Source organism: Drosophila sulfurigaster, chromosome 2R, assembly GCF_023558435.1.
Source record: "Drosophila sulfurigaster albostrigata strain 15112-1811.04 chromosome 2R, ASM2355843v2, whole genome shotgun sequence".
Taxonomy (NCBI): domain Eukaryota; kingdom Metazoa; phylum Arthropoda; class Insecta; order Diptera; family Drosophilidae; genus Drosophila; species Drosophila sulfurigaster.
This window is the reverse complement of record NC_084882.1, coordinates 5,806,417-5,832,799: the sequence shown is the minus strand read 5'-3', so window position 1 is coordinate 5,832,799 and position 26,383 is coordinate 5,806,417. Positions and strand designations below refer to the sequence as shown.

General features: G+C 35.2%; 1 protein-coding gene across 1 annotated transcript in view; it reads left to right on the top strand.

The window, feature by feature from the left end:
* The first annotated feature begins 1,724 nt into the window (after nucleotides 1-1,724).
* Nucleotides 1,725-26,383, top strand: part of LOC133839008 (atrial natriuretic peptide receptor 1) — a 46,544-nt gene continuing 21,885 nt past the window's right edge. The window contains exons 1-4 of the mRNA XM_062270301.1: nucleotides 1,725-1,982; nucleotides 8,578-9,260; nucleotides 9,319-9,502; nucleotides 9,563-9,765. Coding sequence (XP_062126285.1) covers nucleotides 8,738-9,260; nucleotides 9,319-9,502; nucleotides 9,563-9,765 — 910 coding nt within the window. The 5' untranslated portion in view covers nucleotides 1,725-1,982; nucleotides 8,578-8,737. The remainder of the gene's footprint in view (nucleotides 1,983-8,577; nucleotides 9,261-9,318; nucleotides 9,503-9,562; nucleotides 9,766-26,383) is intronic.

Genomic DNA, 26,383 nt, shown 5'->3' with positions numbered 1-26,383 from the left:
AGTATATAGATATACCAAATATCACCTTTGGTATATTATATTACTTTTATTTTATATTAATTCGTTATATTTTAAGAATAATACCGCACTGTTTTATACATTTGATTTCTTACTTGTTCATTTTCAATAAAGAGTGTTATTAGACTTACACATTTCTAAGAATAATAAAAAATAAGTTGAACTGTTATATTCATTTAAATGATTCGTAATTATTCTCGAACACATCTCGTTGAAGGCTTGTGTAAGTGCATATTCCCATTAAGAACATTTAAATGCACGTTATGAATAAGTGTCAGTCACACTCGAAAGCCATTTCCTGTCACTTTACAAAACAGACATTACCAACCAACCAAATGCATGAAAAGGCTAGCAGCACACACACCAGATAAGCGTAGGACTTTCTGCGAAGCAAATGATACTAAGAAATAATCATCAGATTTTCTTTTCAGGGATTTCATGGGTTGTGCATTCTTGGCAATATTTCAGTGTGGAAGCAATGTTGAAACAATTTCGTTAGACGCACAACAGAGCTCACACTCCATATTTATTTTGTTGTTGTTCTTCTTATTATTGTTTCAAATAAAAGTGAGCATATTAATAATTATTTTTTTGATGAATTTCTAAACATAGAAAATAATATTTTTTGCGCCGTGATTAAAAGTTCGCAAAAGCAGATCACTATTAGTCAAGTCAGCACTGGCTAACGTATTGAACTTTAATTACTGCGTATACATTCGGAGTCGAATTTCGAATTAAAATTTATACTCAGTATTGTCTGGTTGTCACGTCAAGTACAAATTTCCGAAACATAGCCAAGGGAAATTCAAATTTCCCTCTGGCAAACATCGTGCATGACACTGATTAGGCAAAAAGAAGGGATAATGTGCAATGGTGTCCTGTGTGTACACATGAAATGACTGTTATAGTGCTCGTCTGAAAACTTTCCTTTGTGGTAGTTAAAGTAAACATTAGATTTGCAAAGAGGTAAGCTTGCGGCTAAAATTCAAATATTTCACAAAAATGTCGAGAGTTGTCTTATACCAAAAGACTTTGCACTGCATTGAATTTCACTCCACCCCTTTGCCGCGTCATTGCGTTGATTTGAAAAATTCTATGCTTTACTTGTCTATTCTACAATATGTCTCGAAGATTCCGCTGTTCATCTGAGAGATATTGTCGAACACTTGCTCTTCAAATTTTTATCAACAGGCTCGCTGAATATATAATTGAAGTAGAAATACTTTATCAATTGATATCAGGCTTTCATTTTATTGAAAGTAGTTCACAAATATATACACAAATAATTGTCTTTTTCTCCACATATGTATAAAGTAATTCATTCAATTTAAAAATAGTAAATATTTTGTAGTTGCTTGAGGACGTATGGCATGAAACAATCATATAAAATAATTTTACATTAAAGACGGAAAATTTAAAGATATGTTATCATATATGTACATGTATATGTATATACCAGTGACATAAAGATAACAGAGACCTAACAGCGGCAATGCTAAATTATCAACAGAATTCTTATAACCAGCTGGCTGGCTGTTACCAGTTATCGGAGTGCTTTCTTATCACTAACATGGGCAATTGGTGAGTTCTTTGCGTTGGTGAAATGCGCACTTTTCTTGATTGGTAAAAGTGTCGCGAAGCTTTTCTATACTTGGACAATAATAGTCGAAAAATAAGAGTTTAACGGAAAGCCCGCGTTTCGGGTCATTACCGCGACGCAACGTTCGTCGAAGTCGCCTGTCAGTTATATATTGTATTGAATGCGCGCATATTAGTTTTTGGCTTCTGTTTTATGCAACTTCGAAGAGCCATAATACGTTTATTTAATCATCAATATAGATTATTTACACAGTGTTCCAATATTGGAGTAATAAGCCCGTTTGACTAGACTCATTGTATAACACATTCTCAACTTAAGAACTCACACAAATTTTTCACTCCCACAACATTAGATTTGCAAAGAGGTAAGCTTGCGGCTAAAATTCAAATATTTCACAAAAATGTCGAGAGTTGTCTTATACCAAAAGACTTTGCACTGCATTGAATTTCTCTCCACCCCTTTGCCGGGTCATTGCGTTGATTTGAAAAATTCTATGCTTTCACAGCAAAGGACGGAGTTTCATTGATTGATGCAAACTGTGGCGAGATAACATATTTAAGCGACATCTTCTTTGATAAAATTTAATATCGTCATGGTTATGGTTGTATCGTGTATCAATACCAACATCTCCAGTGAAATGCATTTCATTATCAAGCTTTCTCCTTTATCTAGCTAATTGCATGAAAAGCATGTTTTGAGGAATGTTATGTCAATGCTAAACTTAGGGTCAACTTTATCTGTGAAAAGTCTTTTGTGGAGCTAATTTGTGAACTTAATATTTCCAATTACATCCACTAAGAAATGTATAATAAGTGAGTAACACTAAACAAAAATACTTGTTTTCTATATACCATATATTCTCTTGTCTTTTACGAATGACATTAATTACATTCTGCGGAACAGTATTCTCCCAGCAGTTTGATAATTTCGGGATCAACTTGTTAAACTCTTGAACGGGTTCACTTCCAACTGGTGCTGTTTGTTCATAGTGTCGCTCTGAGTTATCGTTGACTTTTTATGCGTAACTGCTTAACATTAATTTTAAAACTCGGTTTGCCCGGCAAACGAGATGTGACATCTAGCAACCCACTGAAGTATGCAGCATTACTCAAACACTTAACGTGCTCTCTCCTCCCCTCGCTCTCTTTCTCTATTTCTTTCTCCCTCTATCTATCACTCTCTCTCTCTTTTTCCGAATTTCCTTCTCTGTTTTATTGTGCGTAAGCGATATATTGTATTGCATTTTAGAATGTTTGTTTATGGTACTTTCAGCTTCTGTTCTTGGCATCATAATAAATGGTTAAAGTTTTGTTTTTGCCACTAGCATACTAATTCATTGACACGCCTTCACTGCAAACAAATAAATATCTACAAGTATATACATACGAGCTTAGATATTTGTTTGCATTCAATATTTTAGTTGTCTAAAAGTGGCTGGGTTAATAAAGGTGGAAGCTTGCTTGTAGAAAAAAACATTGGCAATGTAAATATAAATATTTTCAGAGTTAAGCCAATGGAAATTTTTTGGGAGCTGAGTATCTATTAGTAGAAATTGATCCTGTTAATTCACAGATGGGTATGACATTAAAACCTGAGCAATAATTAAATGCATTCACTTTCAGATAGATAATGCCCTTGACGACTTATTGTATTTCGCTTAAAGCTCAGTAATTGTTGCGGTCAGTTGCACACAACTGCACGACATCGAGATATTGTTTACATTGATTTTGAAATGCATTCAAGGTAATTCGCGCAATATGAATTAAATGAAGCCATAAGCGAATTGCAATTGACGATAAAATGACTATCAAAAATTATAAACAAAACTTTCATTGCACCTAAATATACCATTATTCGCACATCTTTTCCCAAATTGCTTTTAAATTGCAATTCTCTACATGGGAACAAATTCTTCTTTCGAAAAATTAAATTGGTATTTTTGTAGTTTATTTTTGTATTCTATTTTATACCAGGATTCTTTGCCAATATATTCCAAAAGAACCTTGGAAGTAAATTTAAGTGTTTGTGTGTAAAGGGTTTTGTGAAATATGAATAAGCAACTTATAAGAGGCTCTATATTTAAACAATCTTATTTTTTGCATATATTAAAAATACATAAATAATATACATATGAAACACTAGCTGTGGCAATGTGGGAATTTATAAATTGTGTGTATGATGAATGGAAATTTAAGTTACATGCAAATTATTGGATTTAAAAACAATTTGTTATATGGAAATCATATGCTTAGTGTGACTGTGATTTATATAAGATGTAGAAATGTTTTAACTTGTGCGTTGAGCCATCATAGCTTGATATCTATTATATGAGTTTACCCATATGCATTCGCACAAAATTTGTGGACTTTTTATAATCTTATCAGCCGACATGGTTCATTGATTGCAAACTAAAAATAAACAAATGCTTAAAAATAGGTAAAAATAAAACGTAGACGTCTTTCAACTTGTGTCCATTATCTCAAATGATTGTTTGATCTATGAGCCAGAAGTGAAGTGAGTATTAAATTTGTCTAATTACTAATCGGTTTACTGTTCTCCATCAAGTAGACGAATACATAAAAATGAAATCAATGTTTAAACCTACTTAACATAGTATATTTTAATGTGTCGCCGTTCATTTAATAAATCCCATGATTTTATGCTAGTTTATAGACAAAATGAAAATACATAAATACAACTTGTTTGGCATATTCATAAGCCTAAGGTTTATTAAATCGCACTACACCTAAAAGCCAATTTCCAATTGTCATACATAGTTCGTAATTGTTGGTATTACGAGAACAAGTTGAGTGCTTGATAAAAAAAACAACATACTATGAGTAAGTATAATAAAGCACCGTAAATACGAGAGCAGCACGAGGTTAAATGCATTCCACTTTGTATATAGATATGTGAATAAGTATTCATATAAATATACATATAATATTTGCCATAAATATAGCAAGCCACCGAGCAAATTGTGCACATGTGTCCAGGTGTCTGAGTACCAGCTTTTGGTTGGTGGGCTTATGACAAGGCTGGCATAAGTGGCAGACCACATTGGTTAGTGAGTATACGATTGTATGTACGTATGTATGTATGCATGTATGTATGTAGTATATTTCTATTGTGTGTACTCATACAGCCATGAGTAAACATGATTGATTCGACTAGGTTGCAATTCGTAGTCGCAAGCAAAGTGGCCTGAGTGGGTTCTGTCACCTCCGCCGATCTTAATCAATCAGCAGGTTTTTAATTTTGTTAACGGCCTAAAAATAAATTGACGCTTGCCAACAGATAAGAGTTTCGATGCACCACCCAATTTGTTATTGATTTATTTGATTCTAATTTTCCAATTTTTTAATGAGACTACCTCGACGTACTATTTATAGCTCTTGCTATGTCCCACGGGTACAAAGTGTACTCAAGATAGAGAAAATACACACATATGTATATATATCGAGAAATATATCTATTTCAATTATTTTTATTATCTATTTGATTTAAAACAAAACTCAAATTAAATTACATTTTTCGAAAATTATTTATACATATTTTTATTTTTTATATCCGCGAGAATCATTGAGTATCACCAAGTTAGATACAGATATATTTTAAACTTTTTCATACTGCGAATTTTAAATGCAAATATCACGCTTCCAAATGATTGATGTTGGTTTCCATACACTCAGGCTCATGTTTGCTAATTGTTGTGATATGAATGAAGCACATGACCCAAACCAGTTTTGATATATGGTATCATTGACATTTCGATTTTTAGATTGCAATAACTTCTTTCATCGTTATTTGCACTGTCAAATGCTTGTGATGTATTCTTATTAATTACTATTAGCTGTGGCAGTTCGGTTGGATCCATCTAGTGTTGCCTTCGTCTGGCTATGGCGCCTGAATTCACATCTGATTCTGATAAGCAAGCTTACCCAATACCTATTTCAATAGCATAGTTTTGTTTGCGTTTCCTCAAAGTTTCTTTTTCGGCTAGCATTTCAGAGTAAATTTCACATTTCATGTTCGAAATATTGCAGCACTCAGTTCCAGCCATTAAGGGTGACTATGACAAGTGACTATGATACTCGAACTCGTAAATGCAATCTATAATTTTATCAACGTTTATGATAATAATAGGGCATGGTGGATTCCCCATCAGAATACCCTATGTTAGAGTTTTTGAAAGAGTCTTGAACCCTTAATCTGTATATTACATTGAATTTATTCGACAATTGATACCAATCGTGCATTTCAAGAATTAGCCGAGGGTACTCCCCTCAAGACTCACATGTCATACACACATGTCATACATACGGTTTTGAAAACTGTTGGTGCTGTGATAAGATTAGAAATTAGTGTTACCAATTAAACAAAAATAAACAAAATTGGAAGAATTATCAACTATTAAACTTTTATTTATAAATAGGTCTAAAGAATTTTAACAAAAAACCATCTTGCCAAATCCACAGTAATGTGTGACAAAAGACAAAGTATCTAAGAGCTCAGCATTTTTATACCCGCTACCCATAGAGTAGAAGGGTATTATAACTTTGTGCCGGCAGGAAATGTATGTAACAGGTAGAAGGAGGCATCTCCGACCCTATAAAGTATATATATTCTTGATCAGCGTCAACAACCGAGACGATCTAGCCATGTCCGTCTGTGTGTCTGTCCGTCTGTCCGTATGAACACCTAGATCTCAGAGACTATAAATGACAGTATTTGTTATGTTTGCACGCAGATCAAGTTTGTTTCAAATTTTTGCCGCGCCCACTTCCGCCCCCGCAAATCAAATCGAATAACAAGCGTAATTTTAAAACTAAAGCTGCGAATTTTGGTATATATGTACAATAATTACTATAGTAGTTATGATTCTTGAAAATGCGATCAGATAAAAATTGTGGTTATTAAATAAATACTTTTGTATGGGCAAAAACGCCTACTTACTAGGGGTCTGAGTTGCGTTGGCCTACTGCCGTCTATGGTATATTTTGAATGGTGTACTATATCGATATACCAAACATATTATTTGGTATATTCTTAGTATTTTTTAGTATATTTGCAGTATATTCTGTATATTTTGAGAATAATACCGCAAAATATATTGCTTTTAATCAAATTGGGTATCGGGTATCTCACAGTCGAGTACACTCGACTGTAGCTTTCTTACTTGTTTTATACTGTATGCGTTAACCATAGAAGTTTTTTATAAATTTTTGTCTGCAGTAAATGTATGTGACAGACAGAAGGAAGCATCTTGAACCGCACAAAGTGTATATATTCTTGATCAGCGTCAACAGCCGAGACGATATAGCCTTTTCTGTCCGTCCGTCTGTATGAACACCTAAACCTAAGAGACTATAAGAGAAAGATTCAACAACACTTCCGCCCCCGCGTTAAAGAAAAGAATGCATTCGATTTTGATGAAAAGCATTTGATTCCAGTGTCGCCTTATCAATTAATTGGTTTATTGCATGTAAACAATTCTTGTGAAATTTGTCTAAACAATTTGCTTTCTATTATCGCTAAATTCACGCTTCCACTTATTGCAATGGAGCAAAACAAAATATTTTTACTGCTATTGGTTTTGACTGTATGAATCATTGATCACATTAATAGAGAGCCATTAAATTCTCTACGTCACCAAAATAATAAATATAACACGCCAATTATGAAAGTTCATATATGTGCCAACATACACATTTACCAATGTTTGGCGTCAAAGTATCCAAAAATATGGGCTATTATAAATGGTAATTAAAGTGGTTCCCGATAATAAAAGTACTAAACGTTTAGTTTATGGAACTATTTCTTTGTATTATGATTATTTATTCAGACGTAAAACCAAACAGTTTGGCTTTAATATAAAAAGCAAACTATATTTACTTAGAGGATACTTAGAGGATAAAATACTTTACTATATATTTTTTAAAATAATGCAAACATAAGGAAATGAATTTGTACTATTTATACCCTTGTAAGTCTATCCGTAGAAACACTCAAAGATATCAAAGATTTAAAGAGATAAAAGAAACTTTTTTCTTGACAAAATTTATGATTATTGTAGATCATTTAAAACTAGATTCATATAATTATAACTGCAGCTTTTAAGATTACTTAAAATTTGGTTGCGATCAGATAAACATCATTGATGTTATGCAAAAAATCATTTTGTACAGTAAAAAAAAACTGAAGTCTGGCCTTAGTTGCTTTAGTTGCCAATCTGGTACATCGTGTACTCCATGGTATATTTTTAATATAATGGTATACCAACATAAGAAATATAGCCTTAAGAATAATATCGTACTGTTTTGGTTTTATTGAAAATGGGTACAGGGTAGCACACAGTCAAGTACACTCGACTATAATTTACTTACTTGTTTATTTAGAAATTGTATTTCAAATATGCATAGTGAACTGCTGCAGTCTTTTCAAATGACTTTGATAAGTATCTAAAAAATAGTTCAACAAACGATAAATGTGGTGTGTACACATTTTGAAGATAACACAAATTAATTGCCATAAATTAAAATTGCTATAATTTTAGAGAATGATTTTTATTGCATAGATTTGTGTGGTTTCAATGCAAAAAAATATTTAGGAAGTCGTTTTGCAAATTAATTATAATAAAATTAATTAATTAAATTAGCATAATAGGGGAATGTGTTATAAAGATACAACAAAATGTATTTGTAATAAAATGTTTATGGGTCGTCGATTTTCTCAATAATATCTTGGCTTATTTCCGGCAAGCAATCGTAATATCATTGATGATGATTGTTTTCCATTATAATAAAAGATTTACTGTTTGATTTAAAGATGATTTGTAAATTCTCCAACTGAAATTGGGTATTCTCTATTTGTAAGAATTTCTGCAATTTGTATACCCGCTAAAAATTTGCCATCTTATTTATTTGTATGATTTGTTTTTCAAACTCTTGCCTTTTCAGCGTCAGCATGCAGCCTGCCTTGCGTATATTTACATTTTTATCATCCGAAAAATCAACGCAAATTCATTAAGTGGATGCAATCATTTGAAGGGTAATCTAAACGTGCGTGATCTGTAACGCATAAGAAAAAAGAAAGTCGATCGCATTGAAGCCTGGGCAAATGATCGAATTTGACGCAACGAGGCAACGGGAACCAAATGACGAACCAGCTGCTAATGTCCAAGGGTGGAAATCATTTGAACTTCTTGGGCATGCCAAATGGCTCTTTATAGACCGTCAATGGCATAGCTCAAGTGTAGGCATAGGCAACAAAAGGCAGCTATCGTTACCCTTAATCCTAACGTTACTATGCCTGGCCAGCTGCCAGGCAAAGTGTCGGGATGAACCGGCACGAGATTGTGAAGCCATCTGCGATGCTCTGGGCAGAAACTGCTCAATTCGCGCCCTGGTTCTGCTGCCCAATGATGATGGATATGAGGCATCTTTGCAGCGTGTCCTACCTATATTAAAGGTGGCAGAACAGCAGATTCGCTTGTCAGCACTGATACCATCATACATTGACATTCAATGGTTGGCCCACGACACAAAGTGCGATGCCTCGCTGGGAGTAATTCGTGCTATGGACGGCATTATCAAGCTGTGTGCGCAGGTCATTTTTGGACCAGTTTGCGATTATTCCCTAGGTAAGTAGTGACAAATGTACCCAGTAAAAAGAATTGTGCACTCTATTTGTAATTGCAGCTGCTGTCAGTCGCATTACCAAGTACTTCAATAGTCAGGGCACTCCACTTATTACGGTAGGTGGCTCTACCTATGATTTTGAGCAAAAGAAAACTGATTGTAAAGATGAGTTCTACATGCTGCTCCGCACAGGAATGTTGAGTTTTGAGTCCATCTCCGAACTAACCATCAATGTGATGAAACAGTAAGTTCGCATTCTTCTTTTCATCGCTCCATAATAATTGTAGACACTTTTTATACCCAGACACAATTGGACGCATTCAATTTTTTACTACGAACGCGATGGTCAACGAAATGTTGCTGGTTTGCACACTTGCTTTCTTATGATGAAGTCTCTGGGAAAACAAATGCGCAATGAAAATATGACATTTGCCCAATATCCGCTGGAATCCAATATCTCAAATCGATCTGAAGAAATGCGTCGCGAGATTGGCAATAAACACTCAAGTAAGTTAATATTTTGAGTGTAATAAAACTATGTACATATAATATATTTGATTTTCAATGCAAATGTTATCTGTAAGCTTGTAACAGTCAACCTGCACTGTTAATAACATTTCTACAAAAGTGGATTTAGCTGTGACAACAACCATGTTGATTTTTGTTGTGCTTTCAAAGCATTGGTATATTACTAACGCATACTCTGTTGCTGATATTACTTCCTCTTTAAAGAGAATAGTGAATGAATTTCAATAAGAGTTTATAATTAATAACTGAAGTCTCACTAACAAATTAATTATAATTATTAAGAATATATTATCTTTATTAGGTTGTAGATGACTTCTCCAACCCATTACATAATGATTGGTTTGCACCTAATATACCCTTTTTTGCCATTTAATAACAACAAGGTATGAATTGAACAAATATGTAATGCGTATTTGATGTATGTGTATGAAACAAGCCCACCCTACGTTAGCCCATACAAAGGTGAGCATGCGACGTATTTTCGAAAACTGTACAAATCAGCTGTTCATAAATACTAATGCAACGAGCAAAATGCCGGCTGCACATACAAATGAATTCTCAGCGACGCACTTTCAACAGGAGTTTCGATATCGAAAAAGCAGTCTAGTTGCATTGGCTTGCTGTTGGAAGACAGAAGCCCGTGATAAACTGCTTGGTGCAGACCGCTGAGGCCGGACGACATCACTCTTGAATTCAATTTAATAATGTAAACGGAAATAATTCGTGAAAATATTTGATAGTTAACATTTCTACAAAATTCAAGTTTTTGAAAAGAATAAAGTGTCATTACAAGAAAAATCGGATAAATAATCGCGAGTCGCAACAAGAGTCAGTTATTAAAGCTACGTTTTGATATGCACGTGTTAACAGTATTTTCAACGACTAGTCAACAGTAACTGAAACCAAAAAGAGGCAAACAATGAAAGAGTGATGTCTGTTTCCCTTCTATACGTATTTGTTATCCTTTCCTTGCTTTGTCATTTATATGCTTCTATCTTTTGGGTAAATGCTAAAAATATTTCCCATATTTTGACCGGCGTCTTTAGCATATTGTTTACCTACCAGTTGCTATTTAAGCCGCTTGAAACATTGTCATCCCTTTTTCTTTTGTTATGCATTGAACATAAGCTGCCATTTTACGCTTTTAAAGCTTCATTCGGCAAATAGTTGAAGATATTGTCACTGTCATTGTTAGGCTAGCCATATGCTAAGGATGCCTACAATTTTACATACTAAAATACAAATTTCAACCACTATTGACTTATTCAAAATTATTGTGATTCAATGTAAATAGTTTTCAAGAAATTATATTCCACTCTATAGAATATATTTCACTCTCCATTTATTTCACTCTTAGCAACAGTGGCCCTAATATAACTAAAATAATAATAATAATAATATTGCCAACTAAAATCTAAATCATTTTTAAACTATAGTGCAAATCATCTAAACAAATTTAAATTTTGATACAAATTAGTTTTAAAATTTAGTTTAGCAATTTACATTCTGATTCTAGACGCCGAGAGGGAAGATTTATTGAGATTAAAAAAATGTATCCTAAACCCATTTTTACATATGTACATATGTATATGTAATATGTCGCTGAATAAATCTATAATTATTAAACAAATTATTGCAGATGCAGTATATTATAGATTACAAATTTAAAGACGTAAAGTTTAAAGACAAGGCTGATATCAAGAACAAAACATTCCGATATTTATAGTTCAGTATACCACAAGTTTGATTTTCCAAGAAAACATTAAAGTAAATTAGTAAACCCAATAAAATGAGCTTAAAGAGCAATTGCACATAAAAAAATTACAATGTTCTTTTCTTTTGCTTTTCAGTCTTTGAATATTGTCGACTCATTCGGTAGTAACTAACAGTTTTTTAATTTTGTTATATCTAGATATTAAAGTATTGTTTAAGTGGCTCTAGAATGCTTGAAGATATAAAGTTAATTATAAATATATAAAATATACCCAAAATATGTATACTTTTAATTTAATTTAACTCTCACCATGTACTTTGGAGGTCATCCTGTATGAGGATAGCTATGTGGGTAGATTCATAGAAACAAATGCAATGCTGCTGAAAACATGTGTTAAATGCAGTAGTAATTGCCTCGAGACTTTTAAGCTAGGCTATGAAATTACTATGTTGTTCAAATGAGTAGTTGTAGCTTTTAGCATAAAGGAAGCTTTATAACATTCCAGTAGGAAAAAGGAAATCTAATCAAGGATATTCAACATAAAAATACTTAAAGTGATTTAAAATAAAATATGAAATGTATAATTGTCGACGTTTTTCTGAATCCCTTACGACATTTTGGAAAAATTGTAAATAATGTATTCAATTACCAAAAAACTTTGGATACAAAGTTTGATATACTAAATGAAAAAAACTAAAAGAATATAAGCGAAAATGTATCCGTTGTTTAAATGGTGTACTTAATCTCTTTTAATAGTGAGAGACTTATTATAAAATTCATTGAAGAATCATTCTTTGATTTTGAACATTTAAAAGTTTTCAAAAAATATAAATATACTTATATTTGATTACAGTTTTAACGTCAATCAGCGTTGCTGCCTTCCTTCATTTTCAACAGAAAATTTAAGAATCTTTGAGAAAGACTTTAGGCAAAGTGAAATTTAAGCTTCAAGTACACGTTGTTTGTGTCATAATAAAATAATGAAGCTTTATATATATTATTATTATTTATACAAATTATTTTTATATTTTTTATTTCGCTCATTAATAGAAGTCGCTATCCCATAAAAAAAGCATTAAGGAACTAAAAAAAAAACAGAATATAATAGTAATTACTTTCAGAAAAGGTGAAAATTGTACAAAATGAATAAAAAAAAAGATACCCTGACTATGATAGTTTTGTAATTACATATAACACATTTTGTTACATAAAAAAAGTAAGAGTGTGCTCGGCAGTGAGATTCCCGCTACCCAAAAAAAAAACGCAAAACATTGCGTTATTATTATTGTTAAATTCTACCAAATAATATTCCTCAACCCAAATAATATTCCTCAAACCACTAAATTATACCGAAGCCCATATTTGGTATATTGACGAAGTATTACATTCAAAATATACCGTTGAGGTCTAAATAATCCAGATCATCAGCCAAAGAAGCTAAGGTCTGACTAAATAACTTTTACAAATACATATACAAACTAGACTGTTAATGTTGATCGAATATAAATATGCACATATTGTTTATAAAGAAGGATATATTTTATTATAATCTATTATATGGATTTAAACTGTGTTTACATTTGATTGATGAATGTCATACGGCTAGCAGTGTAGAAAACGAAGGATACAATTGAATTTTGTATAGTTTACTAAACAAGATGCTTAAAGTGCTTTTAAAGAAGTAAAACAAGTGATTACATAACAACGAAATGCACAATCATTTTAATTCCATATGCCAGCTGCAGCCGAGCTGTAGTTGTAGCCCAATGCGCTGCGGAATGGGAGATAAAAAGTGGGGTCAAGAACTCTTTTTTGTGTCAGTATCGACATAATTGCCATAAAACTGTCCATAAATATGGGTTTCCAAAATTAGAATAAACGGAATATTGGGAAGTACAAACGTGTTATTCAAATTAAATTTATTCCTAAAATAAATTCATTGGTAATTCATATCGATTCCTTATTCAACCAATTGCATTAATTCACAATGAACTGCAACTAGGCGTGCAATATAGGCAAACAAAGAGCAAATTATTTTCTGCCACGGAAGTGCCAGGAAATGTAAATGCGATTACATATCAATCAGAAGCACAAGAAAAATCCGTTCAACAACTCTTTTACTGAGACTAATTCCAAAAAAATCTTTCTACTGCTTCTATGCACTGTATCCTCCTGTTGGAATTTTCTTTGTTTTTTATTATTAGACGACTTTTACTGGCTAAAATCCTTGATTTGTATTTACGTGTTTACGCTTGTTGTTGTTCATGCTAAGCGTAAACACGTAAATACAAATCAAGGATTTTTAATAATAAAAAACAAAGAAAATTCCAACAGGAGGATACAGTGCATAGAAGCAGTAGAAAGATTTTTTTGGAATTAGTCTCAGTACAATTATTTGTCCATAACATAACAATTTGTACATTGTACATTGTAGCCAGCTGGAAGACTTTAACAAAATATAACAAGTAAGAAAGCTACAGTCGAGTGTACTCGACTGTGAGAAACCCGCTATCCATTTTGAATAAAAGCAAAATATTCCGGTATTATTTTCAAAATATACAGAAAGTACTACAAAAATATACCAAACGGTATATTTGTTATATCGATGTAGTACCACATTCAAAATATACCATAGACGGCACAATGTAACAGATTGTCGGCCAAAGCAACTCAGACCCCTAGTAAGTAGGCGTTTTTGCTCATACAAAAATATTTCTTTAATAACTTTCACAACTTTTATCTGATCGCAATCAAATTTTCATCATAAATACTATAATTATTATTGTATACACCAAAATTCTCAGCGTGGCAAAAATTTGAAACAAACTTGATCTACGTGCAAACATAACAAATGCTGTTGAAAAAAATATAGAACATACTATATTACAGGGTCGGAGATGGCTCCTTCTACCTGATACATACATTTCCTGCCGGCACAAAGTTATAATACCCTTCTACCCTATGGGTAGCCTACATTTTTTTTTTTTTATCTTAACCATAAATATAATTTATGACTCCGCCATTTGTTATTGTCGTATTGTTGTTAAAACCAACGAGTAAGTTATTTTTGTGTCCTACGCTTTTATGAATTGTTCATTATGATATTGGTGCTCATGGGTATTAAGAGTGGTGGAAAACCTTGCAATGTTTTTATACGTATGGTATATTTCTTTGCATTTAGCATTCGACAATATTAATACAAATCAATGCGATAATTAGTGAATAATTAATTTAACTCTGATGCATAATCAAATGTAATTTATACACCTATCACTAGAACAATCCATTGCTTTCGGAATATTTTTGTATTTTTGGTATATTAATTAGATATATTGTAAGAATACAGCAGTGTTTAGCTTTTATTAAAAATGGGTAGTTGGTATCTCACAGTCATGCACGTTCGACTATATATAAATATAGTCTATGATATATTTTATTATTTTTGTATATTCGTGGAATCTGGCTTTATTGAACATTGTAAGCGGGTATCTCGCAGTCGAGTACACTCGAAACTCCTAACTTGTTTCCATTATTTTTATTCTATTTACGGGCAACTACAAATTTTGTTTATGATTATTATTGTAAACAATAAAATATTTAAAAGTGATGAGTCGGTGACATTCAAAATGGCTGTTGCTTTCTTAAATGCTTATTGTGAAATTCTTTATTTATATGCAGTTACTTGTCCATACTTGAATGATCAATGAACAATTACAATGGTAAAACCAAGGGGGCTCCAATTTTTAGACAATGTAGTTAATATAATTTGGTAGTTTGCGAAAATTTTGAAATTGCGTACTTCAAATAAGTTATTTATGAATAATTTTTAAGCAAAATTAAAAACTGTAACGAAATTCCTTTCAATGCAATCCAAAGGCACACGTTATTTACTAATCAATTTATTAAAGTACATCGAAAATCATTTAAAAATGTGTACTTGAAAATCGACAAACAAAATTTGTATCTTATTTGTACTGCACTGTAGAGAAAGGTTGGCAAACTTAAATCATGCAGCTATGTTCAAAACGATTTAAAACATAATTAAACTTTTTAGCTACCACTAACAGTTTAGTTATTGTAGTAACTAACATTGACAGAAAAATACCCATTGCTGTTACCTCTATTGCCTATTTGAACAATAGGGAAAATCATCTAACTGATCAAATGGGAACTATAATTCCCATATGTGAAAAATGAGAAAGTTTATATTCAGTTTTTAAAATGTTGTTAGTGCGGCTGAAAGCAATACACATTTTCCTTTTAATAACAAAAGATGCAAATTCTTTTATAATAGCTTTTGCTAGTTTCCGCTTCTTATTTTCATTATTTCACTTTGCCGGACGAGGATACCAAGAGCCTCTTTATCACGTCCTACAGCTTCTGTTACTTCAGCGGACAAACTTAATTAACGTGGAGGACATATTCTTAGTAGTTAGCCATTTTATTGCAAGTTCCCGTTCATTTTATTGGGCATTGAAATACGCTTATATATGTATAAATAATACGGAGCTATCAGCGTTTCTCACTGCTCAGGGGTACTGTCACTATTTACCTTTTGTGTATGCTTGGGGGGAATGTGTGAAATTTATATGCCACTTAAATGCATTTTTCAGTTCAACTGCCACGAAATGTTCTATTGTTCCATTGTCATTTCCTTTTCTGTCCTTATTTTTTGTTCTGTGTGCTTCCTTGCTTGTTGCTGGTTGTTACTCTTGACTTCGGTTCCACTCACGCACACACACACACACTACCAAGAACACACACGCATAAAATACACAATGCCCCTGGAAGCGAGCAATAAAATACGTAAAAAGTTATTTATTACGTTGCGGCTGTTGTTGAAGGGAATTTGGCATCCAATTGTCGTTTTTAACAAAGACTGTATGGCAATATCTTTAAGTTCTTAGGGAAAAAGATTATTTGTCTACTTCTACTTTCAAGTTTGAAGAGTTGCGCTTCATTCTATTGCACTCATACATATAAATGTTTGTTCGCCTGAAAGGAACTTTCAATCCATAATTAAAAATGCATGCCGTTTTAATTGAAGTCAGTCGGAAAACAAAAAACCACTGTGCTCCACAACTAATTGCAATCCCTTTGCTACCCTGACAGATTTGTTCACAACATTGTTAAACGTGGCGACAGTTTTGCTGACTATTTCTCACAGAATGTCACGCCATTTTCGTTTGACACTTTGCATTGTTGAAACTTTTGAAATATTCCATTGTGTATGATTTTCCGGACTTGTTAAAGGTGGGTCGAAGAACCACCGATAATTGACAAACTTTAATTCAATGATAAATTGAAATTCTTCATTGTGGAAGAGAAGTTTATCTTGTTAATGCTTTAGTCGTTTTAGGAATTTAAAATGCTTTTGCAAAGCTCCCAGCAATTAAGTCGACATCCTAAATGACACCAAATGAAGATTACATTATTTAAGATTCGCATTTAACTTATTGTCTTTGCCAGTTAAAAGCTATGGTGAAGAGTAAATTTCTAGTAAATTACAATATACATATGTATTTTGCTTAAATTTTAGTTATATTCCTATAAAGTGAATTTAAGAGACAAAACAGAGGAAGAAAAATAATGAAAAGATTTTCATTTTACAATTGATATCTCGCATTATAATAAACAAAGTTGAAGGTGGATGGAAATAAGCTTAGGGCATACCTAATGGGGCCAAAATGCAAAAAGTTTTTCAATGCACACAAATTTACTGAGTGGAAAACTGTGTTCGCTACTGATTAGCTGGGTTTTCGAAACTTAGAATAACGTGTCTTAATGTGTTTAATTTGAATAAATTGTTTTGAGCTGTGGCCTCAATATGAACTATTTATAAAAAAAAAACTCCAAACTATTTATTGAAACATTGACGTAGTTTTGAGCAGCTCATAAAGAAGGAAAAGAAAAAGTATCATCTCGAAAGTTTCTAGAAGGAATTAAACAAATTAATCTTAAATAAATAAATTATTTTCCATAATTATTAATATGAAAACTATCAATATATGTTCAAGCGTATATAAATCAAGCCCATCCATCATTAAAATATTCATTTAGGACATTACTGTGAAGCAAGGGGATATTTTGAAGACATTTTAAAATTTAAAAATTTAATTCATTAGAGAAAACAAAAGTTAAATCAGGCAAAAAGCTGGCATTTAAATCCACTCACAGTATTTTAATAACAATAGTCTTTCAACGGCAACAGCAACATTACAATTTCTGTAGGGCTTTATAACAGCATTGTCTAACCACACAATAATAACAAGTAAGAAAGTTACAGTCGAGTGTGCTCGACTATGAGATACCCGCTACCCATTTTTAATAAAGGCAAAATAATGCGGTATCATTTTCAAAATATACCGAAAATACTAAAAAAATACTAAAAATATACCAAATGGTATGTTTGGTATATCGATATAGTACACCATTCAAAATATACCATAAACGGCACAATGTGCCAGATTGTCGGCCAAAGCAACTCAGACCCCTAGTAAGTAGGGGTTTTTGCCCATACAAAAGTATTTCCTTAATAACTTCCACAATTTTTATCTGATCGCAACCAAATTTTCAGGAATCATAACTACTATAGTAATTATGGTATATACACAGCTCTAGCTTTAAAATTAGGCTTGTTATTCGATTTTTTTGATTTGCGGGGGCGGAAGTGGGCGTGGCAAAAATTTGAAACAAACTTGATCTGCGTGCAAACATAACAAATGCTGTCGAAAAAAAATTGTAGCTCTATCTCTTATAGTCTCTGAGATCCAGTGTTTCATACGGACGGACGGACAGACGTACAGACACACAGACGGACAGACGGACATGGCTATATCGTCTCGGCTGTTGACGCTGATCAAGAATATATATACTTTATAGGGTCGGAGATGCCTCCTTCTACCTGTTACATACATTTCCTGCCGGCACAAAGTTATAATACCCTTCTACCCTATGGGTAGCGGGCACAAAGTTATAATACCCTTCTACCCTATGGGTAGCGGGTATAAAAAGCGCGTCCCCCATAGCCTAGATAAAATCAACCATTGAAATTATGATAATGTGTTATAAATTCAATACACTATCCAAAATTCTTAATTCGAATGTGTTTTAGTTCAATCTAGTCAGATTACTAAATTTATCTTTATACCCGTTACCCATAGCGTAGAAGGATATTATAACTTTGTGCCAACAGGAAATGTATGTAACTGGCAGAAGAAGATTATTCTTGATCGGCGTCAACAGCCGAGGCGATATAGTCATGTCCGTATGGTTGACTGCCTTTTTCAACAGCATTTGTTATATTAGCACCCAGATCACGTTTGTTTCAAATTCTTGCAATGTCAAATTCCGCTCCCGCAAATCGACAAAAATCGAATAACAAGTAATTTTGATATTTTCAGTTGCAATATTTAAAAACAATTGGCTATGAGCTCTATATTTAATAGTTCTAGGTGCTCATACAGACAGATTAGCAGATATATTTGCATACAATCATACATTATAAGTATTATATAATATTTATGATTTCTGAGAATTATCCATATGGGTAATTCTCAGACGAATGTCGCGTGCGACCATCTTTTCAGTGAACAAAAAAAACATAACCTGAAACAATTTTAAAAATAATAAAAGGTTATTTTTATAGCTCTAGATAAGTACTTTAATTAGAGCTAAAAATGGTTTTTGGAATTTTTTTTCTGTTAAAATTAAATTATATATTTTATCGTAAAACAGAACAAGTTCCTAAAATCAATCATAGCTCTAAAAATAGTGCTAATCCAAAGCTTTAAGAATAACCTTCACTTATTTTTAAAATTGTTTTAGTTTATGTTTTTTTTTTAAATGTAACTATTACCTATATATTGTTTTGATGGAGACTAAATGGGTATCACAAGTAATTTATAATTTAAATTTAAAATTAAAGTAATGGTTTAATCCCTAAATTAAAGTTATGACCTTAAGCATCGTTGTTAATGTTATATATATATATTCTAGTATTTAGAAATGCATATTTGACGCATTTTATGCATGTTATTATTTAATAGCTGCAATTAATTGAACTAATTTAATGCAATAAGTACTCACTGCGAATTTTGCTAGGTGCACGTAGCATATTGTAAGTTTCGCAACACAAGTCCCACCTAATTTATAAATATGATTAACGATTTTTCTCTGAATAACCGGATAACACATATTAGTTTGTGTTGAACACATGCAATGCATTATTCGTAATTTTATGAATTTATGTACGAAAACACTTAGTAGTCCATGATGTTTATTGCTTTAAATGCGCAATATAACATACTCGCAGATAGTAATTGGTGAATTAGAAATCACTTGCTTTTATTGAAATAACATTATACTTTGAGAAAGATAATTTCGTTTTCTACTGCTAACTTTTTACGATATTTGTAAAATGTATGTTGATTTTAATAATTTTGTTTGCTCGATAGTGCACACACAATCTGAACAATTAGAAAGTTAATCGAGTGCAAAAATTCTAAAATATACCAAAGGCTTATTTAGTATATACAGTGGCGTGCAAGTGTGAGTACATGTTTGCAACTACTGACTTTGGGTTCGCATAAAAAGTTATTAGTAAAGTAAATGAGTCCAAATTTTTGTGTTTATTCTTTGAATATTTATTAACAAAATCTTATACAAAATATACCAAAAATCGAATTGGTTTATTTACAAAATAAAAAACAAAAAAAACTCGCATGTACTCAGTTATGCTCATTTTGAACACTTTTCAACAAACTTTTTTTAATACTTGGTCCAAAGATCGATATTTGTAATTGTGATATTTATTCATTTTGGTATATTTTCTACCAAATTTGGTATTATTTATTTTAGAATAGCTTCCATTCTTACTGGACTCGGCGCTGCATCTCGCGCTAGCTTGCTGGTACTGATTCGTAGAGTTCCAATCGATTTTTCATTATCGACCAAAAATTTTCGATCGGATTGAGATCAGGACTCTGTGCTGGCCACTCCTTTAACTTAAAATGTTGTTTTGCGATCCATATTTTGAAGATTTTGACGTGTGTTTTGATCTCCGTTTTGTTGAAATGTGATGTCTCTCTCCTTTATGCACATTTGTCAACAAAATCGCAAATATGGGTTTGCAAAATATCTAGAAAGTCTTCCTTTTACGTAGTATCATCTATTTTCTTAATTAGTCTAACGCTCCACCAAGTAGAACAGCTCCAGGCCATGACATTTCCACCTCAGTGTTTCGCAGTTCCTTGTACGTGGCCTATCTGCAGCGACTAATCAGGCTTCTTCCAACAATATTGTTTACAATCCGACTGGAATCGATTGAATTTCGTTTCATAAGACCATATAACTATTTTCCAGTCGTCCAATTCCCAAGTTTTATGGAAGAAGCCAGAAGAGTCGTTGCAGATAGGCCACGTACAAGGAACTGCGAAACACTGAGGTGGAAATGTCATGGCCTGGAGCTGTTCTACTTGGTGGAGCGTTAGACTAATTAAGAAAATAGATGATACTACGTAAAAGGAAGACTTTCTAGATATTTTGCAAACCCATATTTGCGATTTTGTTGACAAATGTGCATAAAAGGAGAGAGACATCACATTTCAACAAAACGGAGATCCAAAACACACGTCCAAAATCTTCAAAATATGGATCGCAAAACAACATTTTAAGTTAAAGGAGTGGCCAGCACAGAGTCCTGATCTCAATCCGATCGAAAATTTTTGGTCGATAATGAAAAATCGATTGGAACTCTACGAATCAGTACCAGCAAGCTAGCGCGAGATGCAGCGCCGAGTCCAGTAAGAATGGAGAGCTATTCTAAAATAAATAATACCAAATTTGGTAGAAAATATACCAAAATGAATAAATATCACAATTACAAATATCGATCTTTGGACCAAGTATTAAAAAAAAAAAGTTTGTTGAAAAGTGTTCAAAATGAGCATAACTGAGTACATGCGAGTTTTTTTTGGTTTTTATTTTGTAAATAAACCAATTCGATTTTTTGGTATATTTTGTATAAGATTTTGTTAATAAATATTCAAAGAATAAACACAAAAATTTGGACTCATTTACTTTACTAATAACTTTTTATGCGAACCCAAAGTCAGTAGTTGCAAACATGTACTCACACTTGCACGCCACTGTAGATGCAGTTCTACTACTGTATGCATAGTAGTGAAAATGATTAACATTATATTAACTTAACATTCTTAAAGTCACACAGGTTAGGTTAGGTTAGGTAGGACCGGCTGCCCCTGTGCGGGGCAAAGCATAGACCAGTGGAGGTCCGTAGCTGTACCGGTAGCTTATCTACGTCTCAGAAATCGCGCAGTATGGATGCATTTTGGCAAAAGCCAGCAGCATCCTAGGAAATAGCCGTGAGACGTCCCGAAGATCGTTGTGGCACGGCGAATTAAGGTATTTCAACCGGAGTCGGGATAACGCTGGGCATCTACAGAGAAGATGCTCAAGTGTTTCCTTAACCCCGGGTTCGTTGCATTTCCTGCACTGATCACTGTTCGTGATGCCCAGCTTTACAGCATGGACAGCTGACAGACAGTGGCCAGTTAAAATGCCTAGCATTAGCCTGCAGTCTTTCCTTGAAAGCTGCATGACGAATTTGGTTAAGTTTTTGTTAGTAGAGGCACACATCAGCCTTGCAGTTTTGCACGAGTTGGCATTACGCCAGCTCGCGTCCCACTGAAGTCTAGAGCGCACCTCAATTTCATTGCCTAGAGTTCGCAGGGGTATCGGAACATTGCACATGTTACCGACATCGAGCCCTACTCCCTCTTTGGCGAGAGTGTCTGCGATCTCGTTGCCATCGATGCCCTGGTGGCTTGGGATCCAATAGATACGCACGACCGCAGATGCGTTCAGCGACTCTATTGCTCTTCTGCTGTCCAGGACAACTTTGGACTTGACCACATCAGAGTGCATTGATCTTATTGCAGCCTGGCTGTCAACAAAGATGTTAATAGAGGTGTGATCACGCTGTAAACCCCGAGCCAATTCGGCAGCCTTCCAATGGCAAAAACTTCCGCCTGGAAGATGCTGCAATGGTCTGGGAGTTTATAGGATTGTTTGGAGACCGGGTCCGGGCAGTATACGGCCGCTCCGACACCATCATCCATCTTCGAACCGTCGGTGAAGAGGTTGAGGGCTTCGGGAATGCATAACCCTTCCCGCCAGCACTCCGGTTCCAAGAATATAGTGTTAATATGGTCAGTACTGGTAAGGGGATAGTATAGTCCAAGTCTCTACTAGTCTCCCTACCAATGGCGCTGTGACCATAGCCTAGCAGACCCAAATTGCCAGTTGCGGCAATCCGTAGGGACGATTTTGCGGCTATGGATTGCGCGTATAGGTTTAATGGTTCGACACCAGCTATTACCTCGAGGGCTTTAGTTGGCGTCGACCTGAGAGCGCCTGTGATACACAGTAGCGCTTGACGCTGTGTCCTTTCCATGATGGATAGGTACGTCCTTTTTTCAGTGGCCTGCCACCACACTAGAACACCGTAGGTGAGGATAGGGCGAACAACTGAGATGTATATCCACCGCATTAGATTAGGAGAGAGGCCCCAAGTGCAGCTAAGCATCTTTTCGCCATGTACAAGGCTCCGGTGGCCTTCTTCACCCTTTCTAACACATTGAGCTTCCATGTCAGTTTGCTGTCGAGGACCACACCTAGGTATTTTACTGCTAGGCTCGGCTTTAGCATAGTGCAGCCTATTTTGGGGACCACGCAGGTACCTTATACCTCTTCGTGAAGAGGATAAGGTCCGTTTTATCCGCGTTAATGCTGAGCCCGGCTGATTCGGCCATGCTTTAACTTCCCGCAAAGTAAGTTCCATTACGGAACTAAGGGTGGTTGGGCATTTCCCAGTTATCAAAATGCTTATGTCGTCAGCATAGGCAATTAACTTGGGGGCCCGTCTAGTAAATTTAAGAAGTAGGCTATTTACGACCAAATTCCAAAGGAGAGGCGAGAGAACCCAACCCTGGGGAGTGCCACCTCGCACTACCTTTGTAATGGCCGCATCGCCCCACGTAGCCACCACCCGCCTGTCACAAAGAAGGCGGTTGACCCATCTGTGGATCGCTGGTGCCGTGTTATTGAGGTAAGGCCCTTCATAATAGCATCAGTGGTGACGTTATTGAAGGCGCCTGAAATGTCAAGAAATGCACCCAAGGCATATTCTTTATAGTGGTCTGCTTTTTCGATGGAGGCTACTAGAGCATGGAGAGCAGTCTCAATGGACTTGCCCTTTGTATACGCATGCTGATTTGGGGACAACAGATGCATTGAGTTGCTTCTGATGTGCAAATCAAGTAGCTTTTCCAATGTTTTTAGCAAGAAAGAGGTTAGGCTGATAGGCCGAAAGTCATTTGGGACCACATGACTGCATTTGCCCGCCTTGGACAGGAAAATGACTTTCGAGGTCCTCCAAAGAGTGGGGATATGACCCCATGCGAGGCACGCCGAATAGATACCCGATAGCCACGGAACAATCGTGGGCTTGCTGGCTTGCAGCATTGCTGGCGAAAGTCCATCGAGACCGGGCGACCTGACCTTCGCAAAGGAGTCGATAGCCCAAATTATTTTGTTGTCTGTAATTAGACCGGCAGGGGGTCTCATAGCTGGGAGACTAGGAAAGAGCTGCCAGTCACTGTTCCCTATTCCAATACATCCTGAAATGAGTTGAGAGCAGTGCTTCCAGAGTTTCAGCACTGCTCTCCGTCCACGCCCATCGCCCGACTTGAGCAGACTGGGACTGGAAGCCTGCTTGGACAGCAGCTTCCTCAGTCTGGAGGTGTCTTTGATGTTATCCAGGTCCGAGCAAAAGGTTCTCCATGAAGACCTTTTGGATGATCGGATCATCTTCTTGTACGACTTCAGGAGAGACCTATACTCGTCCCAGACATATTCGTTGTCCGCCTTCTTAGCAAGTTGAAACATGCTAGTAAGCTCCCCACGTAGCGATGAGAGATCTGGGTTCCACCAGGGTGGCTTCGATCTTCTCGTCGGTCTTGAGAGTCTACAAGATTGGCGAAACGCTGAAAGTAGTCCTGCTGAAAGGACATTGACAGTAGTTTCTAGGTCCTGTACCGAGTTGATGTTACCCGGCGAACCAAGAGACTTGGAAACAAGGCTAGAGAATTTCGCCCAGTTCGTGTTACGGGGATTTCTGAACGGCTGAGCCGCAGGTACCCTGTTAAAAGGAATGGTAAATTGAATGTACTTATGGTCCGAGAAGGAGGGTCTATCCAGGACCCTCCACTCTTCAACATTGGTACACTCAGTTGAAATCGTTAGGTCCAGCACATTACTGGAGGTGGGACCTACATAGGTAGATACCTCACCCCTGTTGGCTAGTCTAAGCTTATGGTTAAGGATAAAATCAAGAACTGACTCACCCCTGTCATTGATGTCGGGACTTCCCCAGACGCTATGGTGGGCGTTGGCGTCCGTTCCGATAATAATATGCTTCTTGGAGGAGCAGACCATGTCCACCAGCCTCCGCAGCTCGTCAGGTGGAGCCGGCTTGTCGTGGGCCATATAACAGGATGTCAGCAGCAAACATCCTTCACGGCTCTCCAGCACCACCACGGTTAGATCGTCATTGCTGTAATTAGGTAGTAGATGAGCTTTTAGCCCCTTCTTTACAAGGATGGCAGTTCTCGATCTGCTTACCAATGTCGGGACGTATAAATCATAGTTAGGCGACTTCAGTCCAGCCACCGTGTTGCCCGACGCTATCCACGGTTCTTGGACCAAAGCCGCGTAGGCGGACACTTCCTCCAGGGCAAGGAGTAGCTCCGCCGAAGCCGTTTTGGATTTATGGAGGTTGAGTTGCAGCACACTCATTAGAGGTTAGCAAACTCGCGGGGGGGCCCGTCTGCATGGACAGTTCCTCCCCCACACACAACAAGCAATAAAATGTTATGGTGAATATATGTACACTATTGCCAACAGATCCCAAATATGCTCAGTCGTTAAATGAGTTAACAAAAGAATCGCGAAGTACTTTTAAATCATAACTATGTGCCATGTGCAACTTAAGTACATAAAGTGCCTTATGCAAAAGAGCACACTATAAATCTGCTAATAGCATGCCATCCAGGTGGCAAACCAAATGTTGGTCAAAGATTCAACCAAACTGCCAGTGCATCATTAGCAGCATCCGATAATAATTCTGCCTCCACTTGTGAACAACTCTGAGTCTCCCCCACTCAGCACTCAGAGCTCACTGCAATTCTACAAACCAACTGGTCAGAGTGTCAGAGGTCATATATACACTTTGATAAGTTCAGCAATGTAGTTTTATTAACTTAGTTCGACACGAATTAACCAATTCGAAACATACATGTTTTTAAGTTTAAGAATACGCAATCCGCAAATTCGGAAGAAATATAATTGTAGTTATATTTAAATTTTTCTAGTTTTTGGAAAAAGAATAAAATCTCCACACATTTCGAAACTTGTGTACTGAGTATATTATATTACGGACTTAAAATTTTGTTGGTTACAAGTCAGTCAAGTAATAAAAAGAATATTTGTCTCATAATGGATACGCGTGACTTGACAATGAAATCTTAACTGCCAAAAAAGATAGTGTACTATGTGGCGCAGCTTGAATTCCTGTTAGTGAGTAGCAATGCTCACTTTGAGGATTGGTTTGCAACTGACACAAATGCCCCAACCTTCACGCACACGCATCACCAGCAAATTGAGTGGTTTACCACACCGCGACCACGTTACGAGCTCGGACTAAGTCAAATGTAGTACTCATCTCTAGGCTGGCCAGTTTCTCTTTCCATATGACGGGCAACATCTGTTCTGCCGAAGTTGCTAATTGTTTTTATTCAAAAA